This window comes from Limanda limanda, chromosome 15, assembly GCF_963576545.1.
Source record: "Limanda limanda chromosome 15, fLimLim1.1, whole genome shotgun sequence".
Classification (NCBI taxonomy): Eukaryota; Metazoa; Chordata; class Actinopteri; order Pleuronectiformes; family Pleuronectidae; genus Limanda; species Limanda limanda.
In genome coordinates, this window is record NC_083650.1 from 17,415,015 (window position 1) to 17,427,285 (window position 12,271).

The 12,271-nt window shown below is 43.9% G+C and overlaps 1 protein-coding gene across 5 annotated transcripts in view; it reads left to right on the forward strand.

Annotated features, from left to right (window-relative positions):
* The first annotated feature begins 1,742 nt into the window (after window positions 1–1,742).
* The window catches only part of ablim1a (actin binding LIM protein 1a), a 36,187-nt gene continuing 25,658 nt past the window's right edge, over window positions 1,743–12,271 (forward strand). For 3 of the 5 annotated variants that reach the window (XM_061086701.1, XM_061086704.1, XM_061086705.1), the window contains exon 1: window positions 6,602–6,623. In XM_061086701.1, the coding sequence (XP_060942684.1) occupies window positions 6,602–6,623 (22 nt within the window). Of the gene's footprint in view, window positions 1,978–6,601; window positions 6,624–7,144; window positions 7,154–12,271 lie in introns of those variants that run through there. The other 2 variants (XM_061086700.1, XM_061086703.1) reach the window with 2 other exon arrangements.

Below are 12,271 nucleotides of genomic sequence, written 5' to 3' on the forward strand. Positions count from 1 at the left end.
TGTGCTCAGATTCTCTTTCACCAACTTTCCAAACAGACAAGTCAATGAATCAATACTTACTGGACACTGAACCCAAAATTTCCAAGAAAGAAGGATGATCACATCTGACATAAATAATTCATTGGCTAGATGTTGATTATATGCATTTGGTTTGTTAAGAAGATGCTCTGAAAGTTTTTTGCAGAAACAAATCCATTCCAATATTAGATGCTTTGAAGATTAAAATCTCAGAACATGCCTTCTTACATATTGCAAAATCCTTCATCCAGCGATTTTAGAGGATAACAGAGAGTCACTGCAGGGATTTTCCACCCCAGTGCTGATGTAGTTACACTCTCTTTAACTTTGAAGGATCCTGATGATAATAAACACTGTGCATTGTTGGCTGCTGGGATGACCTTGCTGGTGCTGCCCTTGTAAAGGACTGGCAGACGTCCAATGCAGTTTACCCTGAAAGTACGTCTCGGATCTCAGTGATGCTGTGCACCTTCCATCCATCCAGCCATCCATCCGTCCATCCATCCACCATCCATCCATCCATTCTGCCTTGACTGTACTGTCTAACCTGAATCTAAGTTAGATTTCATTTCATACTAGGGCTGCGTGCAGCACTTGTGATCTCGGGACTTGATGAGGCCACAGGGGGGGGGCGAACAGGGACCGGGCGTAACCGGTCACAAACAAGTGTTATTATTTCAGCTTAACCCTTTGATACACAACTTAGGTCAAAAGGAAATGAATTTAATTCAGTATTTAAGCTATTCCCCAATTAATCCTTATTTAAATTTTTCCTCTGTGACTTTTTGAATAAATATAATTTTATTAATTTCCTTTTTTAATTCATGCATGAGTGTTTCTTGCTATATTTTTTAAATAAATGTATTTTATCATTTATTCTAAGTATTAATTAAATATCTTGTTTTTGATTACAACAAATCCTTATTTTCCTTTTGTTCTTTCTTACTTTATAAACAAACCAAAATTTTGTATTTCTATATCACTTTTACACACATGGGTCAAAAATGACCCAGTTAGTATGTATTCACTACGGAGCACCTACCATTCATTTCACACAGCTGCTTTTGCACATCTGATGCAGTTTAGTGAACAAATAAGAATTTAGATGCATCTTAAATACTTTCTCAGAAAAGATCTAGTCATTTATTGTTGCATACTTTGAATGTGGTGCAGACTGAACAGAGCAGTGATGGGGAGGATGCACATGAGTCACATCAAGTACAGAGAATCCCACCGTGCGCTGGGCCAACCTGATGCAGAGCCACCTAACCCCACCCAGAAGATAATCATAGGCTGGACGTCAGCTCTAAGCTGCTTAAGGCACCAGGCTGGTTGTGGCGAAGACACTAAAAGTGTAAGCTTCTCTCCATGTGTCTCACTTTGTCATACCTGCTGCCTGCTGTTTGGTGTCTCCTCCTCAAGGTGCACATCAGCACTCCACCGCTTACATCCACTGCACATCTGAGGTGACAGGTGGAGGGATCCTGGAGTTTCCACTGGAGGCCACTCTGGATATTGGAGACATGATCTAAAGATGAGCTGCTGTGAAGTTGCCCGCCAAGCTCCGGCTCCTTTCTTTCCACGTTATGCCTCCGTGAACACCCCTCACTCTTCATGTCCAAAGACTACTGGATTATAGAGCAGGACCGAGGCTGATTCTCGCCGACGTCTACTTGCTGTGCTTCACCGTCCTCTGTGGGACAGGCGAAGGGGAGCCAGGCACCATGCCGACTCTGCCTAATCTCAACAGCCTGGGAAAACTGTGCAGCTCCAGCCACAGTCAGAATGTCGACCGCGTCAAGGTGAAGCGCAAGAGCTCGGTCAAGCGCATGTCCATCATTGAGGATGGGCATGTGGCTGAGGTCCTGTATCTCATTCCCAAACTGTACATGGAGCAGCTGCCCTACCTCAACCCAAACGACTATTATCTGAGTGAGAGGCTGAACGATGTCGCCACAGGTAGGAGAGGAGAGAAGATGCATCTAAATCTATGTGAAACCTCTATTTGCCCACCTTTCTCTACAGCCTATACTGTGATTTGTAACTATTACCTCAGTCAGCTTCAGTGATGAATCAATGTGTAATACAAATTGGCCATTAAGATGGATACATATGCTATCGATCTGCTTTTAGAGCTTTGATTTACATTTAACGACACCTTTGATTAAGTTGCATTTAATTTATTATTTCCACTTCTTCTACTTTTCCCTCTTCAGCAGTCGTCTGTTAATATCACAAGGCTCTGTTGATTGCATCCTGTTTGGCTGCTCTGCTCTGCATTCAGTTTGTGTGTAAGTGTCTGAAAGTGAATTGATTAGTCGTTGCCCAGAGATGACTTCATTTTAATTGGATGACAGTGAGTGATTACACTTCTTGCAGCACATCTGACCTCAGTGTTCATGTGTGAAAGCTCCTGTGCACAAGTTACACAGCCATAACTCCAAGAAGCCCAAAAAGTCCCAGCTATGCAAATGTTAAAAAATGCAGGAAATTAATCACAGTCCCTTCCATAGTTACATAAAGCAAACCCATACGCAGGGGCAGACCTGCTACATTCTGCAAAGCAACAGGACATGACGAAGCGACTTGGTGGCTTACATCAGGATTACAACATGGGCATGAGGACAAATAGAGATTTTCAGACATTATGTATTCCTTGACTGTGTGCCAGAAACAGTAGTAAAATCATCATTGCTTGGCACTTAGTTATCTGCAAATAACGCCAGCAACTTCGTCTATAACAGAATCAGAGTTTGAGTTTGACTTGTCAAGCAAGGTTTGACTCTGACCCGCGATCAAAGGTTGCAGAGGTCATGTTTTATCACATCCACTTCATTTCTGCAGTGGCAGCAGAAGTCAACAATACAGTGACAGTGATGGGACTTCACTGAGACCCAGTGTCTGCTCAAGAATGAGTTTGCAAAACTTTAAATCTCTCAAAATAACAGCAGTCATCCTTTTATTCACCCTGAACTTTTCCTTGAACCACTGAGACTTCAGCCCCAATAGAGCTGAAATGTTGTCTTCACTATTTCCATACTGTCAAAGATGTTCAACTTTTTGAAATCTTATTGGCCCCTGAAGTGCGCTTGGTCCTGTCAGCAAAAAGATTTTCACTTCTTAAGAACGCTTAAACAATAATATTACATTTTTTTGAGTTTTTTTCATTTTCTACGCTTCTTTAAAGAACAATTCGCTTGTGCAAGGAACATTTTTTTAAATTATATTCAATTTGTGACTTTGCCCAAAGCCACAGAGCTAACTGTAAACATGGAATGACCTTAATGTTCACGTTACTGAATCAGGAATTTTGCATGGAGGTTGGAGCTGTGTTGGAGGTCTGATTTAGAAGAATCCTTTCATCCTCTTCACCAGCTGAGTGCTTGTGTATCAGTGGCACGGATTCTGTTTCAACAAGTATTAGTATGTCACTGAGTATTTGATTCAACTTTTCAGACGAAACAAGTCAGCAGCCCAAACTTCCTATGTGTTGTGGATATGAAAATGTTTACGTTTGTGTTAGAATGTTAAGAATTTCATATCTCTTTTTACCATTGAGAGTATCTGAGTATATGCGATGCCACTACAAAATAGGAATGCTAATGTAGCATTGTGGTGAATAAGACTTTGAAGCACTATACCTGGATCCAGAGGTTTTAAAAAAATAAAAGGTGCTCAGTGTTTTGTATCTCATTTTAAAATAGAAGCGAGCTGGTGGAGTGCTTGTTGCTATCCAGAGACCAGAGACCAGAGACCAGAGGCCACAAGTTTATCAGCATTTATCAGCGTTTTCTGTCATGATAAGTGGGTCTCTGGTGGATTTGGAAAAAATCTGGGAATCATCATCCAGTGCATGGGATGTTAAGTTCAGAGTTTGTAGGGTCTGTGTGTGTGTGTGTGTGTGTGTGTGTGTGTGTGTGTGTGTGTGTGTGTGTGTGCTTGTGTGTGTGTGCTTTCGTGTGTGTGTGTGTGTGTGTGTGTGTGTGTGTGTGTGTCAAATCCACCTCCCACAACCCCCAATGTTAATCCATGGGATATCTGCAGTTTATCCACACAAACCTGTTAAAAGTTACCTTTTGCATTATAGCGTCAGCCTTGCTTCACTGCTTCACTCTAAAACCTACAGATCAAATGGCATCTACCACCTTGTCCATGAAATACACCGGCTGTCTAATAAAATTGCAGAATCTGCGCTGATATGTCTGCATAGTCTACAGCCCCCTGACCAGGTTATTAATGGACAGTCGGACATTGACCATTCATAGGTGAGCCAACTGCAGAAGAGACCTTTCATCCATGGATAATAGGCTTTCCTACTCAGCCATTGCTCTTGGCAAAGTCTTATGTTGCATGAATGTCCAGCAGCTCCTGCTGAGATTATTAAAAGATGCAAGATGATAATAGGTCCATTACACGCACAGACAGGACATCCCTGTGTTTGTATTTCGCAGTGAGCAGCAGTACCATAAAACCCAGATTTTCTCAAGTAGATGGATTGACCTGCAGCATTAGAGGAAAAACAGAGAAAGGAACTGAAATATTCAGTCATAACAAACTCATTACATATTCCTCTTCCTTCATAATAAAAAAGGGTGGAGTGCTGGAGAAACTATTTTTACCTCTCGCCTCACTGGCATGTCTCCATCAGGAAAAAACGCCCCTGTGGAAGCTGATGCATGTTGATGGGTATATCCAGCAGGTGGCACAGTTGACACTGCAGTGGTTGGATGCCATCTGAATGCATAATGGGCAGCCCTGCATCAGCAATTATAGAGGTGGTGCTGATGCAAAATTATTCCTTCCCCCACCCCAGCACGGGCCATACGGATGTGGGGCGGTGTGGTCACTAATATCTGTGACCCAGTTACTACTGAAATGGTATTTTTTTTAATATATTTTTTTTTTGCTCAACAAAGTTTCCACGAACAGTTATTTGGTCAATTTCATTTGTTGCCAAATAGGAATATGAACAGAAGAGCTCTCTGTACATTTAAATCTATCAAATGTTTCCTTTATTTCTATCTATCAGACTTTCATCCCAGTGTACTGCTAGTGAGATGTTTACTGGTCTTCCGGCAATATTCACCAGGAGGCAAATAAGGAACTACTGAAATGTTTTATTGTGGAGAACTGCTTAATCAGTTTTAAATGAAATGTTTATAAATAATTCGATTAATTGAATATATATAAGTAGATGAGCATATGCACAACTAGTTTGGTTATAGTCATGCATGAAACTTAAAATTCAAAGCAACCAAAAAAAAAACGATTATGTACAAAAAAGTGTTTCCCTCTGGATTTGCATGAATTTTTCATTCTGCAAATGTTTCCTCTCTTCTTGCAAATTGGGTGACCTTGCTTCAAATGGCCACATTTAGTGGATACACCCATGTACAGTTAACTCTCCAAAGCAGAGTCGATGAGAACCACCAACCGCTCATTAGGTCACCTCGGAGCCGTTTTATGATATAAGGGTTGGTGTGTTCGCGGGGCTCAGCCAGGAACGTGCTCTCTCGTGCTCTCTGTAATTGGATTCCAGGGGATCCACTAAAGATATTAATGCAAAGCTCATGCTCGAAGCAGCACGATTATTTGCAACTTAGGCTGTCACTCGAGGTGAGCCTGGCATCACTGCAGGATGATCAGGTCGACCGTGTTGAGCGGAGAAGATTAGATAACCTTTGTTTTCCTCCTGACTTGATACTTTTGTTGAATCCCTCACATCTGCAAATAACGCAGTTAATACATTTTTTATAGTGATTATTAATTTTGGGGTTGTAACCACATCAATGTGCTGTTATGAAGGACCAGTTGGAGTTGGAGTTTCCAAAATAAGTTGGCCTCTTACTCCATGCCTTTATTTTATTTTATGGTTTTTAATCCATCAGATTCTTGCCCTTGTGAAAGTGATTGATTTTCCGCCTGCTGCCCTGTGGTCCTGAAACCGTGTCTTTGTTGACGTGTGTGTTAGTTAAAATGATCACACTGAGCTCCTTAGTGAACAATGGAGAAGTCAAGCTGATGTGCTGTGAGGACATGATGCTAAGAAAAAGTCTGATGTAACTGATTACACACTTATATCCACGGTGTACGGTGTGTTAATGGCATGTGTGTTTGCCTGTAGTATGTGTGTAGTGTCTGTATATAAAGGGATCTATAAGAGGATTTGGGGTTACTGTTTTTGGTCAAGCAGCAGCACCAGCAGCAGCAGCAGCAGCCGCCACCTGGTTGCTGCAATGAGGAGGCGGCTGACACAACAGAGGGGCTGAGAAAGGGACTATAGCAGGGGAAGAGGAGGGAGGAGGAGGAGGAGGAGGAGTGGGCAGAGCAGCAGCAGCAGGAGGAGGAGGAGGAGGAGAGGGATGGGAGGAAAACAGGCAGTCGGGAGGTAAACCCCACGCTGGAGCTGTGTTTTCGGGAGGAGAGCTTATAACAGCGACTGCACCTCTCTCTCTGTGTGCCCCTCTCTCTCTCTCTGTGGTGTCCTGGTTCGGGTCCTGAATGAAAACAGGATCTAGCAGCTCATGTTCTACTGCTGATTGAGTCTCGGAGTCTTCTCTGGTGCAGATTAACTTGGATTCCAATGGTCATGGTCAAAGAAAAAGGTATTTGAGCCGAACATGGTCAGAGAGCATGTGTGTATGTGTGTGATCAGTGTGTTTTTATGGAATTTGTCTTCCCTGTAGCGTTGTTCACTGTGTGTGGATGTGCAGCTGGATTTTGCTCGGCTGTGTCTGACTTTAGTTTGACTGGATCCTCAGTCACTGGTTTGGTTCTTTTTAGATGGGATCATATATGATATACAGTGATGGGAACGTGGACGTGGTTTTCTTCATGTGGGTGTGTGTCGCTTGGAAGAAGCATGACTAATGACACAGTGTGAATCTTCAACGCAACATCTCCTGTGTGTGTCAGAGACTTGGAGATGCATACGCCCTTCTCGACACACTCTCGAGCAGCTGATGCACGCGTTGGAGTCTGCTTAATTTGGCAGCGTCAGGCTTTATGCAAATGCTTGCTTGAACAAAGCATCTGGCTCACTGCACAGGAGCCTGACAGCAAATGTAAAACCTTCTGGTCTATATGTATATAACGTCCCAGCTCTTCAAACAGCACAGAGGCTGAGAAATACAAGGTAGCATGTAGAGAGGAGGAGTGGAGCGCCGGTGTCGGGATGGATCCACACTGCGCAGAGCCGTGGACCTGCACTCTCTCTCCGTCTCCCTTTCTCTCTCGCTCTCTCGCTCTCTCTCTCGCTCTCTCTCTTGCTCTGTCTGCAGCCGTTGCCGTGGCAACCATCTAAAAGGTACACTCCATTGTTGTCAGCCGTGGCCTCCATGGTGGCGTCCTGTTAGGAGAAAAAGATGATTGTCTCCACCTATGTTGCTGAGGTCACCCAGCTGTGTGGGATGAATTAGGTGGAATCAGATGGGGGGGTGGGCACGGCACAGAGATATTAACATTCCCGGCAATCTACTGGGGTGTGTGAGGTGGAGCATTGTCACTGTGACTCACAGCAGGAAGCAGCGTAGACTCAATTTTCTATAGAAACAAAATATTTTTATGATCATTTCAAATGGAAGAAATGGTAATAACGCTGTGGCTCTCTAGTGGATGGGAGGTGTGCACACTGAATCTTTATATATATTTATATATACTGTATATCCCTGAGACTTTTATTTGCTGTAATGGAAAAGTATTGCATCGCCTCTCCACTAACTTCACTGGGTTGGACATGAACATAAAAGACATTAATCACGATAATACTGTACGTCATCACTCTACGTCATCACCGGTGTGCTATATATTCCACTCTCTCTGTACAGAGTCACAGCTTGATATATCTCTGCTGTGTTTCAGTGGAGGTTTGATGGGTTCATTTTCCAGCGCTTGTGTAGACAGAGTTCTCTGTGTGGGCATGTGATATTTTTGTGTTTGGTTTCTAAAATATTTCTCCCACAAAAAAAACATTTTCTCTCAAATATGAACATGTAGGTTTGTTTATGTATCTGACAGCCTGCTGTGGCCTGGAGGCGGCGTCCAGCTCTGGAGCCGTCCTCTTCATGTGGATTCGACAAGCCACAAAGAAAAGGCCCTTGCCATCAAGTTCCCGTGTTGGCAGAACACCCGTAACCTCTGGCTGCCACATGTTCGTCTCCCACAATCCCTCTGGGAAAGTTTTTTCCGTCAGCCTTACCCGGGCATATCCCTCTTGCTCTTGGGATTGTCGGCGGAGAGAGGCTGGTGTGGGGTTTATTGTTGTCCTCTAAACAGAAAGCTATATGGAAAGGCTTTTGCTAACTAAGAGATCACCATGTATCCACCAGGGATCTCATCATGCAACCTGTCTGAGGCCAGGTGGGCTCGGTACCATCAGGACACACAGCTGACCAAACACTGAATTACACTGTATGCTCAGAATGATGAATTATAACCAGGAGATTGCAGTGTTAGCGTTTTGTCTGCGCACAGGCGGGTGTCCTATTTTCAAAGCCCAAAATACCCTTGAAATAGTTTGTAATTTATCAGGGCTGCGTGCGGATGACAGTCTGATCTTTGTATCTTCATTTACACAAGCTTGTGCACATTTGTAAACTCTTTGATTCACTTATGCACTTTCTTTCTTCTCACCTTATGTGCGATTACTTGCATCACAAGCCCTGCTGACCTGGTCTGCTCTGTATCATCGCTTGAGTGTCACCTACCTTGTGCTAAAGCAGGGGTTTTCAACCGGGGGTCCGCGGCCCCCTGGTGGTCCGCGACGGCATTGCAGGGGGTCCGTGAAATTCGCTTTGATATTTCAACACATTTCCAGATTACTCTTGAATATCGTGAAAGATATCTAAAATAAGAAAAATGTCTGAAATAATATAAAGGTGATCATGAGGTTAAACTTAAGTAGGCCCCAATTGTTTGTGTGATATTGTATGATTTTCGTTTGTGACATATTCTGCATTACTTATTCATCTTCCCTCTTCAGTTGTAGCCCCAGTTTATGTTGATTGTTATTGATCAACGTTACTTTAACGTTCTCTCAACATGTCAGCTACACGTCTGTACATTTAAGTCATGAACGTTATATATTGATGTACATATGGTGCTGACATGCAGTACAACTACAAACTGCATTTTAATTTTGTTTTCAATTCTTAAGCACTGAAAATCAACCGTTTTTGTTGTTTTTTCACAGATTTTTCTAGATTTGTTTGAGGTTTTTAAATAAAACCAACATGGAAAATCAAATGTTAAAACTGCCTCTATCCACATGCTTGACGCACACACACACGTAGGCACATCAGTGAGCCGCGGATTACTTTCTAGTCAGAATGGTGGTCCCTGGGACAAAACCAGTTGAAAGCCCCTGTGCTAAAGGAACACCAACTCCCAGAACCCTCTGCACTCATGAACATTTTTTTCTTTTGGCTCAAAAGTCCAGTGTCATGTGCCTGTGTAGCTGCCTCCCGTGATCTTGCAGAGTGCTGCAGACTAACTGCAGTGGTGCCTCATCTTTGAAGCTCGCCCAGTGTCTACCCCCTGAAAGAGGAGCTAAACCCTTTCACACACATTGACGCTACACACTCTCATAGACACACACTGTTTGTTCAGCTGGCACATACCAGAATGTAGGGACGAGATAAGTGGTCGACCCGGCGTGGAGAGACAGTCACTGACCTAAAATATACAGGCTAAAACAACAGGGGAGACGTGAGAATCGCATGAAAGAAACACAAGAGTGTAGCCGTACATTGTGCCAGTCGACAAACATCCTCCCTGTCTGGCATCGATCAGTTTGATTATCACAGGAAATAGGACAGAGGAGTGTGGGGCCATGGTGGGCAGTCGTTCAGAGGCTAAGAGCCAAGGCCTTCGTTCGCTCCACTTCGGCAAACACAAAAGCTCCTGCACTTCATGGAGCCCCCATTGTCTCCTCCAGATGGGTCGGCTGTGCAGTCTCCTTTTCCCTTTCTATCATCATTATTATTATCATTATTTACTCTGTGTACGTGCCCAACAACAATCACTCCACACCACGGCCTCCATTTAGAGCAGACCATTATTCCAAACCCAGGTCCCGGAGGATTAGTTAGGCAGGGTTGGGGGGGCATGGTGGAGGCCAATAGATTCCCCCCCCAACCGGCAATTTGTGCCCAGCGTTTGAAGTGCTTTGTCTGGGACGCTGGTGGCGGTGCACAGGGGCGGGGAGGTGCTGAATGCTACCATACATATTCATGGAGGGGAGGGTTAAGAGTTTCTTGTTATGTCTGGATGATGAAGAGCTCCGAGTGCCCTCCCCCCCCAAACACAGAAACACAGAAACACACACACACACACACAGAGAGAAACACACACACACACACACACTCCCGTCAGATCAGACTTTGGATTTCATGGTGGGCAGGGCACAATTTGGGTCCTTTCAAACTCCAATCAAAATGGGATGGATGGATCTTGGAGTGTGTGTGAGAGTGAGTGTGTGTGTGTGTGTGTGTGTGTGTGTGTGTGTGTGTGTGTGTGTGTGTGTGTGTGTGTGTGTCTGTGTGTGTGTGTGTGTGTGTGTGTTTGTGTTTGTGTGTGTTTGTGTTTGTGAGAGTGAATGTGTGTGCTTTGTTGCCTATGATACAAACACATCTGGAACTCATGGACTCATGGATGCCAGGGGGGAGATTACTGCTCTTACCACTCTTCTCATCTGTCCCTCTGTCTCTCTTTGCCACACATTCAAGCATAGTGTACGCACGCACACGCTAACGCACAAACACACACACACACACAAATACACACACACACACACACACACACACACACACACACACACACACACACACACACACACACACACACACACACTCCTTTGGGGCTGCTATTTGTCTCTACTGCAAACTCTACTGTCTGTGGATCTAAGAGTAACAAAGGCAGCAAGTGACTGAATATTTCATGAGCTTTTTTCCTCTTTCACGTGTTGTTTAATTGAATTCCCCCTTTCTCTATATATTACTGTATGGTCACATACATTCCTGTGGCTTCATTGAAGGAAATGAAAGCAACAAAGTCTGAAGCTTCCTCAGCAAATCCCACAATCTCTGTCAATAACCCCACCCTCTTGTTATTTACTAGCGAGTCCGCGACACGTGTTACGGGGAAATGTGTCCTCAGGGGGCCTTCTTCACTTCCCCCCAGAGTATCATCGGCAGCCTTTATTACCGCCAATGCCGCTCTGGGCTCAGCTTAAATGGGTGGTGGTGGTGGGGAGGGGCGGAGATGGAGCTCTAGGGGTGGAGAGGGCAGCCCCCTTTATATTGCGCCTGGCTTTGGGATGCTCTGCTGGTTATTGTTCCCTCAGCGGCCACGTTTTGTGTGTGTGTGTGGGTGTGTGTGTGTTCATTGTGTGTGTGTGTGTGTTCATTGTGTGTGCGCGCTTGTGTGTGTGTGTGTGTTCATTGTGTGTTTAGGCTCATATCAGTCACTTCATTCCCTGGCGATGAGACGGGACAGATCACTCTGTCAGCACAGCCAACACATCCAGCCCAGAATGAGGAATGTGAGCAGCAGTCTGAAAAAGTGTACCACTGTATATTTCACAGCAAGCTGCTCTGTGCTGAGGTTGCTGTATCTGCTCACTTATTTATAGCATTATATAATATATACATTCTAGCAAATCAAGCACCATTTTGCTTCTATCACAATAAGTCCCAAAGACTCACTCACTAATAGATTTAATTCACTTCAAACGGATCTAATGTATAAACTAATCCTATAAATGCTTCAATCTGAATCATGTAAGAGCCCTTTAATATGTTGGCTTCTTCATGTTTATATGAAACACTGTGTGAAGTGGCTCTCCTGGTTTTTTGTCCACAGTCTCCTTCCCTCCTGAGCAGCCACTGCTGAGGCGAACCCGGTGCATTAGTGGATGAGGAAGGTTTGAGCTGGAAAAACACACTGCTCATATATTCTCATCTAAACCTCTATGCCTGGGATTCAAACATCTGTCTTGGATTCCTGACAACCTGTTATGACGTCTGCAGTGTTGACTTTTCCATCCTGGGTTGTGCCCCTCTCTGACAGCACTCTATGAAATGTTAAAAATAGTGGGTTGGGAGTAGAAACAAGCTTAAAGAGAGGTTGTTGGCATCACAACAATGGAAAACATATATTTTAAGGCTTCTCTTATATCAACTTTAAAATCTCTATCTCGTAAGGACAAAACCCCCCAGACGACATTATATGTCTCTCAGGAGACCAGAACAGCTAA